At 49.5% G+C, this 17,913-nt stretch overlaps 1 protein-coding gene across 5 annotated transcripts in view; it reads left to right on the plus strand.

Moving 5' to 3' along the window:
• EXOSC7 (exosome component 7) overlaps positions 1-17,913 on the plus strand; it is a 47,889-nt gene that overhangs the window by 244 nt on the left and 29,732 nt on the right. For all 5 annotated transcript variants that reach the window (XR_008420430.1, XR_008420429.1, XM_053897695.1 and 2 more), the window contains exons 2-3: positions 11,948-12,049; positions 12,339-12,433. Coding sequence is in view for 3 of the 5 variants with exons in the window: in XM_053897695.1 (XP_053753670.1) it covers positions 11,948-12,049; positions 12,339-12,433 (197 nt within the window). In the remaining 2 variants the exon portion in view is untranslated. The remainder of the gene's footprint in view (positions 1-11,947; positions 12,050-12,338; positions 12,434-17,913) is intronic.

Consider the following 17,913-nt stretch of genomic DNA (forward strand, 5'->3'; position numbering starts at 1 on the left):
CCGCCCGAAACGCGCGATGCGGTTGTGTTCAGGACCCCACGGCGAGCGTCCACTTAGGACTGTGTGCGTACCTGCGGCCTTCCGCGTGTACAAGGTTCCAAACCTGGATGGGAAGGGGTGGGCAGTCCCTGAGGCCTTTTCTCAATGAGGGAGCATCGCCCCCGGGACAGACTGTTCAGCTCTCGCGCGTCGCATCACTGGGCTGAGCCTCGCTTTTCTCTACTAGGAAATGGGGGTTGGCGGTGGGCTTCTGGCCCGCTGTTCCTTACCTCGTGGTTGGGAAGCACAGGGAGAGAAGACACCGAAGTGAAAGCGCTTTGAAAATACAAATCGCCCACCGGAGGGGCGCCTGGGAGGCTCAGTCGGTTAAACACCGGACTCTTGATCTCAGCCCGGGTCTTGATCTCGGGGTCCTGAATTTAAGACCCGGGTTGGGCTCTGCGCTGGGCGTGAAGCCTACTTTAAAAAAAAAAAAAAAAGGCGGATTTACAGCTGGTGGCCTTAGTTCTGCCGTGGAGGTCTGAGATTCCCAGAGGCAGCTGTAACTATAGTCAGATCTTCTGTGCTTAGTCTTCAGTCCCAGGTCTTGACCTCTCCAGAGCGAGAGTTGGAGAATGCTGGGCCTAATGAACTACCAGGGAAAGCCAAGTGTGACCTTATCTGTAACCTACCCAGATGTACCTTATCTGTAACACATCCCCAAATGTCTGGGCAAAGCCTCACCACAATCCTGTTCTTGCCCATAGAGACCTAATCATTTTGTGTTTTACTTTTCACTTTTGGTTCAGTAGGGTCGAATTTACTTCCTGGTGTCCCCTTTCCGTCAGCCTTTGATTCCTTTATTATTCCAAAGATGAATAAAGTAAAGGCAATGGAATATAAGATGTTTGCTAAGGGAGTGGTATAGTTTGTGGGGGTTAAAGGAGCTATACAATATTGGTCTGTGATGTTCGGAGGGCTTCCCTAAGGAGGTGGAATTGCTCCCCTAATCTATGTCAAGTGTTCCTCCTGTGTATTTTCAGGACTCAGTATTCATTCATTCAACCTAGAACTGAGCTAGACTCAAGGGATAGGAAGGAGCCTGCCCTTATATAGCTCCCATGCTAGAAGGAAGAGACAGAAATTATAGATCTCTTTGTGTGTTTGTATGTGAAATTGTACTGATAGCTGTAAAGGGAAAAAAAATCAGGGACCTGATCTAGTCTGGGAAGTCAGGGGAAGCTTCCCTAAGGAAATAGTATTTGAACTGAGCTCTCAGTGCGCTTAAGAATTAATTAAGTAGGTTTGAGCCTTGCAGGAGGAAGGGAGGCTGAGTCTACCCACAGGCTTTCAGGTGGAGAAAGTGTGGAGCCACAGGGGTGGGCTGGGGGTAGTGGTGGGAGATTAGGTTGCAGAGGTGGCTAGAAGCCTGATCCTAGGAGTTTTAGAGGCTCAGTCACTCCATCATAGATCTTGGGAGGTAATAATCTGTTGATTTGTCTGTATGGTACTTTTAAAACCTTGCCAGTGTCCAGCACTTAGTAGATACTCAGTGACATTGAGTAGGGTATTTCTTAAAAGGGGGGTAAGTTGGACATTGTTTTCATTTTTAAAATTAAACCTCTGTCTTACCAGTACCATGAACATATTAGGGCCACAATTGTTGGTAAATGGTCTGTTCTGTGTATGGTAGAGCCATACAGAGTAACTGACTTTAAATAAATCTCTTCATAAGGACTATTAATGTTGGCCACAAAATTGCTGTATTTATGGAGGAGGGAAACTGAATTTATACCATCTGAATAAAGGTCAGAAGGCAGGTGATTGAGCTTCCACTGACTCAGTTCTAAAATCGCCTCAACTTTTGGGGCATCTGGGTGTCTTAGTCGGTTAAACATCCGACTTCGGCTCAGGTCATGATCTTGCAGTTCTTGGGTTTGAACCCTGCTTCGGGCTCTGTACTGACAACTCATAGCCTCAAACCTGCTTCTGATTCTGTGTCTCCCTCTCTCTGCCCCTCTCCTGCTCTCACTCTGACTCTCTATCTCAAACATAAACATTAAAAAATAAAAAATAAACATTAAAAAAAGAAAGACTGGGGCGCCGGGGTGGCTCAGTCGGTTAAGCGTCCGACTTCGGCTCAGGTCATGATCTCACAGTCTGTGAGTTCGAGCCCCGCATCGGGCTCTGTGCTGACAGCTCAGAGCCTGGAGCCTGCTTCAGATTCTGTGTCTCCCTCTCTCTCTGACCCTCCCCCGTTCATGCTCTGTCTCTCTCTGTCTCAAAAATAAACAAACATTTAAAAAAAATTAAAAAAAAAAAAGAAAGAAAGACTGAGTTAATTTTTTTTAAATCACCTCAACTTTTGTTTTGTCTTTTGACCAACTTCTGTTTTGGTCTTTGAGGGCCAGTAGTGCCTCACTGGAATCCTGTTCTTGCCCTTACCTATAGACCTACTCGTTTTTTTTAATTTTTCACCTTTGGTTCAGTGTGGTCAGTTTCAGTTTCTGTCATCCCTTTCTTCTCAGCCTTTGATTCCTTTACTATCTTAGGAGCATTTCATCCTGGTTTGGTGGTGGTTAGAAGCAGTTGAAATTAACCTCACAATGTGTGTTGAGGACTCAGTTGCTAGTAATGGTAACCAACTAACTGGCCCAAGCAAAAAAAGTATGTATTAGAAGGTTACAAGTGTTTCTCCAGGAGTTCAAGGTCATCTTCAGGCTCTTCCTTGCTCTGCTGCTTTTACGCTTTTGCTTTGTTCTTACCTGTCTTCAGAGTGGCTTTCTGTTTCTCAGGCCATGTGTTAGAAAGAATATGGTTACCTCTTAGCTCCTGGGATTACAGTTCCTCTCTATAAGAAACCATCCCTTCCTGAGGGAATGGATAGACAGGCTCAAGCTGGCCACTGGGAGGACGAGGCACACTTGAGAGAGAGCAGTTTGAGAGCAAGCAAGATGAATCATTAGGTCCTGGCAGAATACGGAACCTCATTCAGATAATTCAGGAGACTTTCATGATATCACTCTTGATAATGCTATGGGGGGGGGGGGAGTTTCAAGGATCAATAAGAGAGATCAGGGAGCCCAAAGATGAGCAACCAGGGAGTAGATGTTACCCCTGGGCTGAAGGGGGCCAAAGGAGGCAGTTGTGTTACCAGATGCTAGTGATAATTAGAACAGTGGAGGAATGGCTGCTCAACAGAAATTGTAGGCTTGGGTAGATGAAGGTGCTGTCAGAAATGTGGTACCAATTAGGGGTGCTGGGGATAGGGAGCGGGGAGCATTGTCTCCTCTCCTTTTCGACCTTTCATTGACCAAACCCAGCCACAAGCCAGTAAAGGGAGCCCAGGTGATGCAGTCTGGAAGGAGTCAGCCTGGTGCACAGATGAGAGCAGAGAAACATGGAGAATGGATCTGAGGGAGTGGGGCAGGAAAAATGGAAAGGTTGATCCATCAATATTCTTAGCATACGATTGGACTGGTTTCTGTTAGGTTGCCTCTCACCCTTGAAGGCTGGGATGTCCCACTTTTGTTAGGTACATATTATAATTTTTTTTTATCTTTATTTTTGAGAGAGAGAGAGAGACACACACACACACACACACACACACACACACACACACACACACACACAGATGCAAGCGGGGGAGGGGCAGAGAGAGAGGGAGACACAGAATCCGAAACAGGCACCAGGCTCTGAGCTGTCAGCACAGAGCTCAAACTCAGGAACTGCGAGATCATGACCTGAGCCGAAGTTGGATGCTTCACCAACTGAGCCACCCAGGCACCCCTGTTAGGTACATGTTATGATTTTTATGTCACTGAATCTTTGAAACAGGCTTGAAGGTAAATATTATTAATCTCTACGTTGTAGATGAAGAACTGAGCTCAGACAGGCTAAGTCACTTGTTCAAGGTGACACAGAAAGTGTGTAGTGGAGCGAGGACAGAAATCCAGATCTGTCTGATTGCAGAGCCCATACCAGATCCTCAGGCTGCTTTCCTCCTGCAGTGAAAGCCATTGTCTTCCCTTCCTTAAATAAGGATCTGAAAACAAAGGCCAGAGAGAATCCCCATTTCTACTTCTCTTTCTTTTTTCATCTGGAAGCATGTGAGCAAATAGGAAGGAGGAGGGAAAGTTCTGACTCACCCCCCACCCCCTGTACCATTTTTCTAGACTTTAAAAAGTGTATGACATATGTTATTATCTTTTCAGGCAGTATTTTTTCCGTATTGGCTATAAGTTCCGTTAGAACCCTATTTGCCTTTTCTTGTACAGCTTTTGTGTTACTAACTTGTGTCTCAAACTGTTTTTTTCTCTGTTTACAATATTCAGGAACTGGGGGACAGATTTCAGAATTTGCAGAATCTAGGATTTGTCCTCTTTGGAGTTTGCTTCACTGGCTAGAGGTGTGTTTTCTTCATGAGAAGACATCGCTAACCTCCGTCACAGCCCAGTGATTCTGATGCCTGGAAGTACCTTTTACTCAGCCACAAAGTACAGATTCCCAGGCTTTACCCGGACCTTCTGAATCAGAACCTCTGGGGCTGGAGCATGGGAATGGATATTGTCATAAAGTGTTGGGAGATTTTGATGCAGCCAGCAGACATTGGCCCCTGGGCAGACCACTGGCCTGGTCCAGCTGAGAGCCTGCCGTGGAGTCTCTGCTCCGGCCTGCCTGAGGTCACGTGGTCGCCCACTGTGTTTGCAGGCTCCTTTCCCAGCTCTGCCATTCACAGCCAGAGAGATTTTATCTGAGTAGTGGAGCTAACCCCCCTCCCCCACCTGCACACACACACACACACACACACACACACACACACACACACACACGTAAAATGAGAACATGTCCATCTGGGGGCCGAATGGGGTTGTGAGGAATGATGAGATGACAAAATATACAGCGCCTGGCATGTGGCCAACCCTGAAGGAACGTTAGCTCCTTTTCAAGTTTGTTTTTTCCATCAGAAGTATGACTTTGTCCTAAACCATATACACTGTAGCCCCAGGCTTCACAGTGACCCCATTAGGGGTTCAGGCTGTGGCTCTTGAGATTTAAGCTCTTTCAGCGTGGAAGGCTAGAGATGATTGAATTATCTCAAGAGAAAGGGGATTTGGGGCACTTGGGTGGCTCAGTCGGTTAAGCGTCCAACTTCGGCTCACGTCATGATCTCACGGCTTGTGAGTTCAAGGCCCGTGTCGGGCTCTGTGCTAACAGCTCAGAGCCTGGAGCCTCTTCAGATTCTGTGTCTTTCTCTCTCTGCCCCTCCCCTGCTCACACTCTGTCTCTCTCTGTCTCTCAAAAATAAAAATAAAAACATAAAAAAAATTTAAAAAAAAAAGAGGGGATTTGTGGCAAGAGCTAGGAAGTCCCTAGGGAGCTCTAAGGCACCACATCCCATGGGCTCCAGCGTGGATCACATGGTCTGCACTGTCTGCCTGTCTTTATGTCTCTGGTGACACCTCCCCTTCTCTGTCCTGAAGCGTATCCCTTCTCTGCAGCCATTTGCTGTCTAGCTTCCCTTCATCTTGGTATAATCTGACCCCTCCCCCAACCCCCGCCCCCTGCCTTTCTTCTGTGTGGCCTCTCCAGCCTCCCTCCACACCTGACGTGTCCACTCCTCTTTAACTCCCTTCTTCTTGAGTATTTCCTAGGTCAGAGATCACATTCCAAGGAGAGAGTATGATTCATGCCAGAGGAGCTGGTTGCTCTCTGGGTTGTGAGCACCTACCATTGGCTCGGGCTGTTGGAGGTGGATGGTGACTCGGTCATGTGGGCTCAGTAGACACGATAGGCTTTCCAGGGGTCTGTTTACTGGTGCCCTGGCCATGACCTGGACATTAAACTGGACTCCGTAGGTTTAGACCAGTCCCTAGCAATGGATTAGCCCCACCAGAAGGCATTCCCCTTGGGGCTTTGGCAAAGCCATGTTATGGAATTTTTCTTGGCAGTCGAAGGGAGGTGTAGCTCAGCTGATGGTTTCAGTTTCTTTTCTGTGGCTCTAGCTTTCTTCGTAAGCATCGCTGAAGGAGCAGCACAGAAGGGGGAGCAGGGCTGAGACAGGTCTTTAGCTGTAAGATTGAGCGGTCGGTACTCAGCTGCTCAAGCTGGCCATGCAGAACTGGAGCCAGCCCTCAGGGCTCTTGATCTGGAGCCCCATGCCCTTTCCATTTGCAGGCCCACGGCACGGAAAGGCCGCGCTCAGGCACTTTACAAGGTGAACAGAATCCCACCCTTGCGAGGAAATGCAGGACTACTCAAATACACTTGGAGGGGGAATGAGGATCGACATCTGATTTTGCCTGCGGTGGCTTGAGCGGGGCCCGCGGAGCTGGATCTGATGTGGTCCTTCTAAGTGGGGTCATGTTCCAGTAGGGGTGGCGTTCCAGCTACCGTTCGCTAGCACGTCCGAGGTGGTGGACATGTCAGAGCAAGGTGGAGGGGGTTAACATCACTGAGGACACAGTCTAAACCTCCCCAAGCACATTAGGTTAGCAGAGTCCACTTTCAGCTTCGGTTAGGGAGCCATAGGACTGGGTTGTCTGGGTGTGAGGAAAGCAGCTCTGGGTGGAGTCACCTGTCCTTCCAATCTGTCACAAACAGCGAGACTGGTGCCTCAGGGACCTCGTCAGTAACCTCTCTCCACGGTTGTTTTCGAGGATTCGGTGAGCTGATACGCGCCCCAGAACAGGAGAAGGGAACTGTGGAGGGGGCATTCTGCGTGTTACACTGCGCTGAGGGTCCCCTGAAATGACTCCTGGCTTCTGGATTCTCCTGTAATTCTGTAAGTTTGGGGTCAGTTCCCCTTTCTGGACGGACGGACCCCAAGCTGTTGAGGAACTAACTTGCGTAAGGTCGCAAAGCTGGTGTGTGACAGGAGAGGTTTAAATAGAGGCTGGAGGGGACCCCACCACGCCACACCCAACTGGGAGTTAACAACTGGAAAGTCCCGGGAGCCACCCCCGCCCCCTCGGCAGAGAAGGACAGGGCCCCACTTGGTGGTGTCGTCCTGCACATGTTGACGTCTCTGTTGAGTTTTTGAATGGAGCTTTCACTTCAGGGCGCCCCCTGTTTAGATGTTCACACAGGGATTAATTCCTTTGCTTCTGAATACTACCAGAGAATAAATATTTTGGTCGGGCCTCTGGCTCTGAGCCAGGCCAAGCAGGTTTGGGTGATTTTTAAGCCTTTTATGAGGAATGCTGGATTAAAAAAAAAAAAAAAAGAAAAGTTGTGGGTGCAGTGATTCAGACTAATTTGTTTGGGTTTTTTGGTTTGTTTTTCTCTTATTCTCTTAGGTGTTTTTTTGTGTTTTTGTTTTATGTATATATTTTTTATATTATATGCTGGTGAGTGGGGGAGGGGAAGAGGGAGAGGTTTTTTGTTTTTGTTTTTTTTTTAGTTTATTTATTTTGAGAGAGCACACAAGCTTGAGCAGGGGAGGAGCAGAGACAGAGGGAGACACAGAATCTTAAGCAGGCTCCACACTGTCAGCACAGCCCGACACAAGGCTCAAATTCATGAACCGAGAGATCGCATCCTGAGCCGAGCAAAATCAAGTTGGCTACTTAACCGACTGAACCACCCAGGTGCCCCAGAGGGAGAGAGACTCTTCAGCAGGCTCCATGCTTAGTGCAGAGCTTGACATGGTGCTCAATCCCATGATCCTGGGATCATGACCTGAGCTAAAATCAAGAGTTGGACGCTCAACTAACTACCAGAGCCACCCAGGCATCCCAGTCCTTTTTTCCTATCCAAAAAAAAAAAAAAAAAAAAAAAAATCTATGCATGCTTGCACAGAAAAATTTGTAGCTTTTTGTTTATCTCTTATTTGTCACCTGAGCCCTTCCCATAGAGCCTTCCCCAGGGAACAGAGAGTGATGTAAAGGTTGGAAAGGCAATACCTGGTGAGGCCCAGTTTTCTGGCCCCCTCCCAAGTCCCATCCTGGAACAAGGGGCATGTCACGACAAAGGGTTGTGACTAGGTCTTTCCAGGGAAGTGGTATTTTATTTTTTTAATGTTTTATTTATTTTTGAGAGAGAGAGAGAGAGAGAGAGAGAGAGACAGAAGGCAGGCTCCTGAGGCGGGGCTTGAACTCACAAACCATGAGGTCATGGCCTGAGCCGAAGTGAGACGCTTAACCAACCCCGCCACCCAGGCGCTCCCCAGAGAAGTGGTATTTTAAAGGCATAGTGGGGAAGCCTGTCACCTTGTGGCCTCCCTGCGTGCAGAGTCCTCTTCATCATCAGGACCAACTGGTATAGCCAGCATCCTCGCAGGGAGGCCGTGCTCACTCCTGTTGCACGGTGGAGAGACCCTTTAGAACGCAGGAGGCCATGTGGACTTGTTACGAGATCTGGCGCGGGGTTCGGGTGCTCCTTATCGGCTGTGGCCTTGAGCCGGCCATTTAGCATCTTTCAGCCTCTTTCCTCATTTGTAAAATGGAATGAAAAAAAGCTCTCTTACAGGGTTATTGTGAGAATTAAATGTGTCAACTGTGTAGCATTTCCTGGCACATCACTTCCTATGTGGTAAAGGCACTGAGGGAGTAGCTACTGTTCATTGTTGCAAATGATTGCGGCTGTTTCAATTTACAGGTCTGTGGAATTAGAGCAGTATCTTTGAGGCCTTCTGATTCAATGTCCATTCTTTTAACAGAGGAGGGAACTAGTCTAGAGCATCTCGTCCTAGGTCAAGCAGCTAGTCATGGCAGGACCAGACCCGGAGCCCATGACTAATACTCGTAGTGATTGATCGCACTTGCACCTCAAGAAGGAGTCTTTTGTAAAGGATGTTTCTGGGCCCTGTTTTCACTTTCCTAGCAGGGCATCCTGGGGGGGGGGGGGGGCGGGGGGTGGAGCATCAGAGATTGACCTAGGAAGCCTTTCCTGTGCTGCTGTGTGCTGTGGGGTTGTTAAGAGACAGTGACATAGTTTTGGGATCCTTTAGTGAAGAGGGGTCACTTTATCTAACTCATTTCCTAGACTTGAAATTCTGTTGCTTTCAAGTACAGGTCTCCCCAGACTCACGATGGGGGTTGCCTCCAGCAAGGGAATGGCCTGGGGAGCGGATGAGCCGGCAAAGCGACTTCAGGCTGATTTGTGATGCTTATTTTCTCTTCATTAAGAGGAATTGGGGGAGGAAAAGAGTAGAAACGAACAGGGCAGATGGTGGGGGTTGGGCTTTGCTGGATTTCAGTGTCTCAGAATCAAAACGTCAGTCATATATGCAGTTAGCCAGGCAGTTTAAAGATAAGTTTGTGACAGTTACATACTTCAGAACAGTGTTTTTAAACTTTTTGAGGAGCATTAGCTCCTTTGAGAATCTCATAAGCTAATGAGTCTTTTTCTGAAAGAAAAAAAAAAGTGCTTTCAAAAGATGTTTGCAAAGGGGGCGCCTGGCTGGCTCAGTCAGAAGAGCATCCAACTCTTGATCTCAGGGTCGTGAGTTCGAGCTTCGTGTTGGGTGTAGAGATTACTTAAAATCTTAAAGAAAGAAAATGTTTACAAAGAATAAGGAAGGTCTCCGTGAGCTGATGTATAGTGATTGCCCACATATGTATTAAGTGTTAAAAAAAAAAAAAAGAAAGAAAAAAGAAAGAAAAAGAAGCAAAGTGTAAAAGAGTATCTGTAGTGTGCCACTCCTCATTTAAGAAAGAAGGATAAAATATATTCATGGATCTGCTCATTTGTGCAGAGGAAATACAGGAACTATGAGCCAGCAGTTAAATAGCCTGGTTACCTGCCCGGGGTGTCTGGGAACGAGGCAGAAAGATGGGGGTGTGAAAATAGGGCTGAGAGCAGAGCCACCTTTCCCTGAGCACACCTTTTCTGATAGCTTTGACTTCTAGAGTCATGGTGCTAGTCTGCATACCCACAATGTAAACGGGTAATTAAAAGTAGCCAGGATGCGGGGCACCCAGACTCGAGCACAGACAGGTACCGATGAACCTCACAGGGGTAGGAGGGAATAACAGGCATGCTCAAGGAGGGGGAGACGACGGAAAATGGGATGTGGGGTGGGCACTCACTGTAAGGCTAAAGACAAAAAGAATGCCACACAACTGCTGTCCACTAGTAAATTTGTTGCTCGCAGGGGTATGGGTTAGCAATTCTGAAAGTACTTCGTGAGTATACTAAGATTTAATAAATACCTTGTGGATAATGAGAGCCAGGTGTCTCCCTGTCTGAGAAAGAAGTTATAAATAAGACACGAAGGAAAGTTAGAACCAGCTATCAGGGCCTTTTTTTTTTTTTTTTTTTTTTTTAACATTTATTCATTTTTGAGAGAGAGACATAGACAGAGCATGAGTGGGGAAGGGGCACAAAGAGAGAGGGAGACACAGAATCCGAAGCAGGCTGCAGGCCCCGAGCTGTCAGCACAGAGCCCGATGCGGGACTCGAACTCACGGACCGCAGGATCGTGACTTGAGCCGAAGTCGGATGCCCGACCGACTGAGCCACCCAAGTGCCCCATATCAGGGCCTTTTAAGAGCTGCATGGATAGAAGAGCTGTATGGGTTAGTGCTGTGTGGGTGAGTGTAAGTACGTACGTAGTTATCGAGCTCTGTCTGCTGAGAAGGTCTGGAAGCAATGACACCCCAGTAGCAGTGAACTTGCTTAGCACTCAGATCCTGTTTTTTAAAGCACCATTCTTCAATAAAAGGAACCAGGACTCCTCGGAGAAAGGGCTGACCCCGAGGCCAGGGCAGGGAAAAATACAAGAGGCTGGAACATCTTGTCTTGTCAGAAGTAAAGGTGTGCTCGGGAAAGATCGCAAGCGTGTTGAAAGAACGCAGGAAGCAACCCAAAGGAACTCCCAGTGGCCAAATCTGGAACGCGTTGAGCAGCAGGATAAGTAATGGTCGTACTGGATCACAACCACAGCATGAAGTGGGTATCTGTGAGATACGTGGATAAGAGTAAATAAACAGGGATAAAGGGCAGGCAGGACGTGGGCCACCCTGAAACGCATCTCCCGCAGCAGAGGTCGGCAAGTTTTTCCTGTAAGGGGCTACATAGTGAAGATTTGGGGCGTGTGGCTCGTAAGATCTCTGTCACAACCGCGCAGCTCTGCCGTTGGAGTGTGAAGCTGCCATGGACAACCTCAGCGCACGGACCTGGCCGTGCTCCAGCGAGACGTTTTACAGAAGCAGGTGGCCCCCGTGCCGAGGTGTGCCGTCCCTGTTCTAGAGAATGCCCAGGGTAGAGATGATAGCTGGGTTTTTTAGCCATTAACAGAGTAGATTTTGTTCAGGTTAGGGTGCGGGAGGCCTGCGGCCGAGAGAGTTGGGCTCTGTGGCCCCCACAGTGCATACCTCCTGGTGCGTTTTTTTTTTTTTTTTTTTTTTTTTAATTTATTTTTGGGACAGAGAGAGACAGAGCATGAACGGGGGAGGGGCAGAGAGAGAGGGAGACACAGAATCGGAAGCAGGCTCCAGGCTCCAAGCCATCAGCCCAGAGCCCGACGCGGGGCTCGAACTCACGGACCGTGAGATCGTGACCTGAGCTGAAGTCGGACGCTTAACCGACTGCGCCACCCAGGCGCCCCTCCTGGTGCGTTTTTGGACTTGCAGACTTGGAAAGAGGCAGCCTATTTCGCCTCTTGTTCCGATTTTGTTTGTTCCGTGTGTCTGTTTGGCATAGTGGGATGTGGTGTGGACTTTGCACTGGGACGTACCTGGGTAGAAACCCAGTGTGCTCTCACCAGCTGTGGGACGTCGGCCACATGGCTGCATCGTGGCTGCATCACATCCGTCAAGCCGCTTTACTTCTCTGAGTCTTTGTTTCCTCAGATGTAAAATAGGAATATTGTTACCAGCAAAAGGAGAGAGTTTTGGATGATTCGCTAAGGGGGAAGGGGATGTTGTACCGCCTAGTTCTCTAGGAGGGAAATGGCACGGATGAGTTGAGGAGGCTGTTGGTGCTTTGGTTGTGGTTGTGTTAGGATTGTGGTCGTTGCACTTAGGAAGACCTCCGTGTGGACGGCCGTGGCTGTGAGGACTACCGATGTGTCGAAGTGGAAACCGACGTGGTGTCCAACACCAGTGGGTCTGCCAGGGTCAAGCTGGTGAGTACTGTGGCCATGGTCCGTGCCCGGGGGGAGGATGGGCAGGTCCTAGGGGACCAGCTGCAGGCCCCTCGGGGCTTTGGGAGCACATACATTTCTGGGGTGGACCCAAGACCCAAGCCAGATTCTGGGTGGGTATCTGTCTAGATCTGAAGGACCCTTTACCTTTCCAAAGGGCCACTTCACAAGTTCCTGAGAGTCCCTGGGGGCACAGTCTGGGAGAGGAAGGAGGCGGTTGGGTATGTGGCTACCTGCCCTGAGTGAGGACCCTTCTTGCGTGTGTCTGCAGGGTCACACAGACATCTTGGTGGGAGTGAAAGCCGAAATGGGGACGCCGAAGCTGGAGAAACCCAATGAAGGGTACTTGGAGTTCTTTGTTGACTGGTCAGTACCATGCATATGTTTTTAAAGAAAAACGATTTAAAAGAAGATTCAGAGGGGTGCCTGGGTGGCTCAGTCGGTTAAGTGTCCAGCTCTTGATTTTAGTTCAGGACATGATCTCATGGTGATGAGATCAAGCCCCGCCTCAGGCTCCACCCTGATCGTGGAACCTGCTTGAGATTCTCTCTCTGTCTCCCTCTGTCACTCCCCCACTTGCAGGTGCACCTTCTCTCAAATAAATAAGTAAGTAAGTAAGTGAGTAAGTAGATTGGAGACTGGACCTCTGGTTTCCTTTGAGCCCACTTTGACTTTGTATTCAGTCATCACCTCTGCAGCCAGCAGGTATTTCCTGCACCCCTCCTATGCGCCAGGCACTGGGGTGTGTGGAAGAAGGCCTTGGCTCGAGTCCTGCCCTTGTCCTAGTCACCTGGCCCGCACTGGGCCTTGTCCCTGTTGGAGAAAGGAGGGCATCAGGCAGCCCAGCACATGGTTGTTATGAGAATCCAGTGAAATGGTGGGTATTACAGTGCTTTGAAGAATGTCAAACATAGATAAATAAGGATCATTTGGTCTAAAATGTCTTGTTTCTCCTCCTGCTCTAGTTTTGCAGAAAACTTTTCATGACTTGCTTGGCAGAGCAAGGACGAGGGCCGGCCAAATGGCCTGACAGACAGAGGGAGTGGCAGCTAGGCAGGCCGCGTGGCTGCTAGAAAAGTGAGGACTCCGCAGTTTCTGCAGCAGCCAGCCTTCTCTGGCCAGCTGTGTGATCTCAGGCTAGTTACCTAGTCTCTCTGTGCCTAAGTTTCTTTATCTAAAAAATCGGGGTACTAATACTCTTGTGAGGATGACGGAATGAAATAAGGAAGGCAGAGTGAGTGCCAGCACCGTGACTGGCTCCCAGTGGGCTTTCCATGAGTGTTCTTTCTCCCTCCTGTTGCCTCCCCTTTCTCCGGCCTTGGGCTTTTTAAACCTGGGATCCTAGCTCAGTCCCTCTTCTGTCTGGAACATTGCTTCTAACTAGATGGTGATGGCAGGCTTTCTCGAGGTGGGTGAGGCTCTCTATTAGCTCATGCTGGGTGCAGGTATGTAATACTGGTTCTGTATGGGAGTCCCCAAGACCACTCCCGTATTTGGAGATTTGCTGGAAGGACCCCCAGGACTTAGCATATAGTTGTACTCGCAGCTGAGATTTATTATAGCCACGAAACGCGGCAACGTGTGTGATGATTCTGCCCATGAAAGCCCATTAGAGACTCGGCCCCCGAGATTTTCACTGGGGCTGGTCACATGGGCACCCTCTGCTGAACACATACCAAAATTTCCAAATCCCAGAAGGAAAGCAGATACTCCCTTTATCATATTATTTGCACAAATAGTCTAGGCACAGCAGACCACGGTTCACTGTTGACTGGGAACACTGAGAGTCAAGTTCCCAGATGCCAGCCGAGGGCCCACCTTTCAAGCAGGCCCTTCTAAAGATAGCAGCCTTGGGCCCGCCGTGACCGCCTTTTCGGCATAGATGCCAACCCCCATTTACATGGTGAGTTAGATTCTTCTGGTCTTCTTCCAAACTCAGAAGTTGGTCCTCACGACATTCCTATGAGAGAGACAACCAACTTGGTTGAGAGAAGGTAAACGAACCCCCGGGGTCACAGAGCTAGTAATGCCGGCTCGGGCCTCTCCGACCCTGAGTCTTGCCTTGTTCTACTTCGCGCAGCCTACAGAAGCCAGCTTGCCGGGGGTGTGGTGCTCAGAGTTCCGAGAACGTATCTGCGTTCAGCTTTCTGGCGGTATTCCTTCCAGACCATTCCTGCACCCTGCCCTGCGAGACGCCCCCCCACCCCCCGCCCCCAGCCAGCCGTCTCCTCTTCTGGTTGGACCCGCCTCCCCTCGCCAATCTGAGTTGTCCAGTGGGACTGGCTCATCCTTGAAGCTGCCGTGGATGGTGGTGACCCTGTTCGGGCCTCCAGCTGATTCCTTTGCTGTCGGTGGAAGAAAAATGTCTCTCCTGGCCTTGACCTGCCTAATTCAGTGTAGTGAACGGTCACCGAGGGGCAGACACCATGTGTGGGGAACTGTAATTTGCTTTTCTTTTCTTCCTCCTCACTGTCTTCTACCTCCTTCATCTTGGGCAGACCACAGGCAGTCAGCCCAGCCACACCAAAGGGAAGGTGTTGCCTTCAGATGCTAGGTATAGGGGACACATTTCACTGTGGCTCCGTGTCTGAACATGACTCCGGGTTAGCCTGCTGCTCTTGTCCCAGCTGTGAAGGAAGGGAGGCTCCAGGGTGGGAGGAGGCAGGGAGCTGCCTCTTCCCAAGATCCGGCTCCCAGGAGTACCTCCCCCGTCCCAGCTGAGCTGGGCTGCTCGTTCCTCTCTTCTCTCCCCTTGTAAGTCTCAGGAGACCCTCAACAGGCCCAGAAGCTCCAGTTCCCAGGGAGTCCTCCTTGATTCTCTTTCAAGATGGATAGTCTCAAGTGGCACATTTTAGTGTCTTATTTAAGCGGCTCAGTTACTGTGATAGAATCACCATGAGAGATTCACAAAACCTCGTATTCCTACAGAGAAGGGAGATGTTGATTCACCAAGCACTGCTGACTGCCACCTTTATCAAAGCCTCATCTGAATCTTCAAAGAGCAACTCTTTTTTTTATTTTTAATGTTTGTTTTTGAGAGAGAGACAGATGGAGTGCGATCCGGGCAGGGGCAGGGAGGGAGGGAGACAGAATCTGAAGCAGGCTCCAGGCTCCAAGCTGTCGGCACAGAGCCCGACACGGGGCTCGAACCATGAACCGCGAGATCATGACCTGAGCCGAAGTCGGACGCTTAACCACTGCGCCACCCAGGCACCCTAAAGAGCAACTCTTAATTGCATAAACAAACCCCTTTATTCCCATCCAGTGACTAGGAATGTAGATGTGCCCAGCGCTAAGGCTTTTACCCACTAAGCCCTTCCGCAGGAGAGCCCAGGGCATCTGCCCATCCACAGACTGAAGCCGAAGTGTTACCCAGCCGGAGGACAGTAATTGGGGCAGGGTGGGGCTGTCAGTCTGAGCCCAGCTTGACTCATCAGCAACTTCCAGGGTTTAATTATTTCAACTCCTGGTGATTAGAGAGCTAACTGCTTTTCCACTAACTCGTCCTACTTTGGTTTTGTTGGCTTGGAATAATACATGGAACCTGAGGTAGACCTGGCCTCCCACCCCCATCATTTTCCCCTGTGCCTAGGGGATGTTTCCCTTGGGAGGGGGCTACTCAGCTGTACCAGCCCTGATCCCCATCCCAGTGGAGTAGTAAAGACTTGGGGTTCCTGAGCACTGCCCCAGGGATGCCTGGCAACACACATCAAAACTGGGAGCAATCTTGGACCTTCTAACTCCCATCTCCTGTCTTCGATTTGTTAGTCATAACCCGGGACCAGGCTGTTTTAAGTAAGAACTTTGAAACTTTGAAAAAGATGGTTTCTATCAGAAACCTGGAGGAAAGGTAAGAATTGAGTGAGCTGGTGTGTCAGTCTGGGCTACCACTAGGTGGCGGTCCATCTAGTCTCTGCTCTGACACCATGTTGATGGGGGGTTAGGAAGCGTGGTTTAGCCTCTCCCAGCGGCTTCAGTTTTTCACTGAGGGAGCTGAGGAGAACATGTTTCATTCACAGACATTTCGGTGTGCTCATCACTTGCCACTTCCCGGTGGGATCTTTACTTTTCGATGTGGTCGCTCGTATTTGTCACTAATATTGAACCGGAAGCTTCAAGCCCTGAATTGGTGGAAAGAACCACTTGATCTCTGTTCCTCAGTGCTTAGTGCTGCTTGCGGGGGTCCCTGTTGGTGCCTGATGGACGGGGGACAAAGCAGACAGGCAAACTACAGAACTCATTTGAAGCTAGCTGTACTCTGAAAGTCTCCAGAAAGAACGGATAACTCTCCCAGAAACTTACAATGAACAGTTCAAAATGTGTTACTGTTCCCATCCCCACTCATAAGGAAGCTTCTGCAGGTTCAGAAATGAGCACACGTGCACACAGGGGAATGGGAGGGATTGGGGCCTGCTGCGGGACCACCTGACTGACTCCTGGAGGGGTGAGGCCCAGAGCTAGCCCTGCCCCCACGAACCTGCTAAAGCACTGTCCTCTGTCATGGTCCTGGCCTGACCTGGGTGTAAGACTCTATAGATTTGCAGGCTAGATGGATCACAAGGGAAACAATGGGCTAGTGTCTGAAATCCTGTCTCAGGTGGACATGGCCTTGATCTCACTCTACCCCAGTTAAATCAGGGATGTGCCAGGCAGGAGGAGCACAGTAGAGGTGATGAGTCAGGATGGGTGGAGATCTGGGTGGGGCAGCATTCCCAGGATTTTTATTAGTTTATTGGCTCAGCAAGCAATTTCCCAACTGCCCTGGAAGAGGGGCTGGGTCATACTTAGGAAGGATCTGAATTGGTTTTGGCAGTTGTAAACAGAGAAAGCACTTGGTTTTATGCCCCGAACCCTGAGCAAACACTCCCCTGCTGAAAGAATGTATTGTGATACCTCTGAGCAGGGAGCCAGGATTACTGCCTGTTGTGCTTTCCCTCTTTTTAAACTTTGCACTTAATAGAGAAGCGTTTTATTTAGGGCTCCTTTGGTCTGCATTCCTTGACTCCAGTGTTTGTGGTCTAACAATAAATCTCGAGACCAGAGCATCCATTCATTAGCTTGACTCATGTCAGGCTACAAGCCAGGCATGCCGAATTCCACCTTCAGGGAGAGTCCGGTGCAGCCTTGCAGATAAGGGCTGGGCTGCCTGGCTTGGAGTCTTAGCTCCCCCGTCCCTACTTGTGTGAGCTTGGACAAATTATATAACCTTTCTGGGACTCTGTTTCGTTTTCTCTAAAATGGGGTCGTAAATAGTAGGGTTGTTGTGAGAATTGATTGAGCTGGCACATCTAACGTGCTAAGAGTCGTTTCTAGCACATAGTAAACATTCAAAAGAGCTGTTAAAGTTTTCCACCTTGTATAACAAGAGGCTTGGACCATCTGAGGTCTCACCACATTCTCCTGTAGGTCAGACCCCACTTGTGAGGTTTTTGTTTCACTAACGGAGTTTGTTTTCAGAGGTGAGTTAAAATGCCTTTGGAGCGGCTGGACAGTGTGTCAGCCTCCCTCACGGATCACCGATCTCCGGTTGCTCTTTGTTCAGATGCACGTGGTTACCTGGCTGGCCTCTGCGGGCATTCGGCTTCTTGTCCTCTGACATGGTCGGCATCTCCGTCCACCTCTTCTAGGAAGTGTCCTTGTGCTAGGAGCACCCCTAGTGAGGAGGGGGGACACTCAGTTCTCTTCCCCAGCCCTACCCTTCATCCTTTGTTAGAATATGGGGTCTTTGGCTTTTCTTCTTGTGTTACCTGAAGTTACTGTGCCCCAACGCCCGGCCCCCGACGATTCCCTTCCATTTTCCCAGCTTCCTCCCCAGAGTCACTCCGGGGGCCTTGGCACCATCCAGA

This window comes from Panthera pardus, unplaced genomic scaffold, assembly GCF_024362965.1.
Source record: "Panthera pardus isolate Hobbes unplaced genomic scaffold, ASM2436296v1 HiC_scaffold_8, whole genome shotgun sequence".
In the NCBI taxonomy this organism is placed as follows: Eukaryota; Metazoa; Chordata; class Mammalia; order Carnivora; family Felidae; genus Panthera; species Panthera pardus.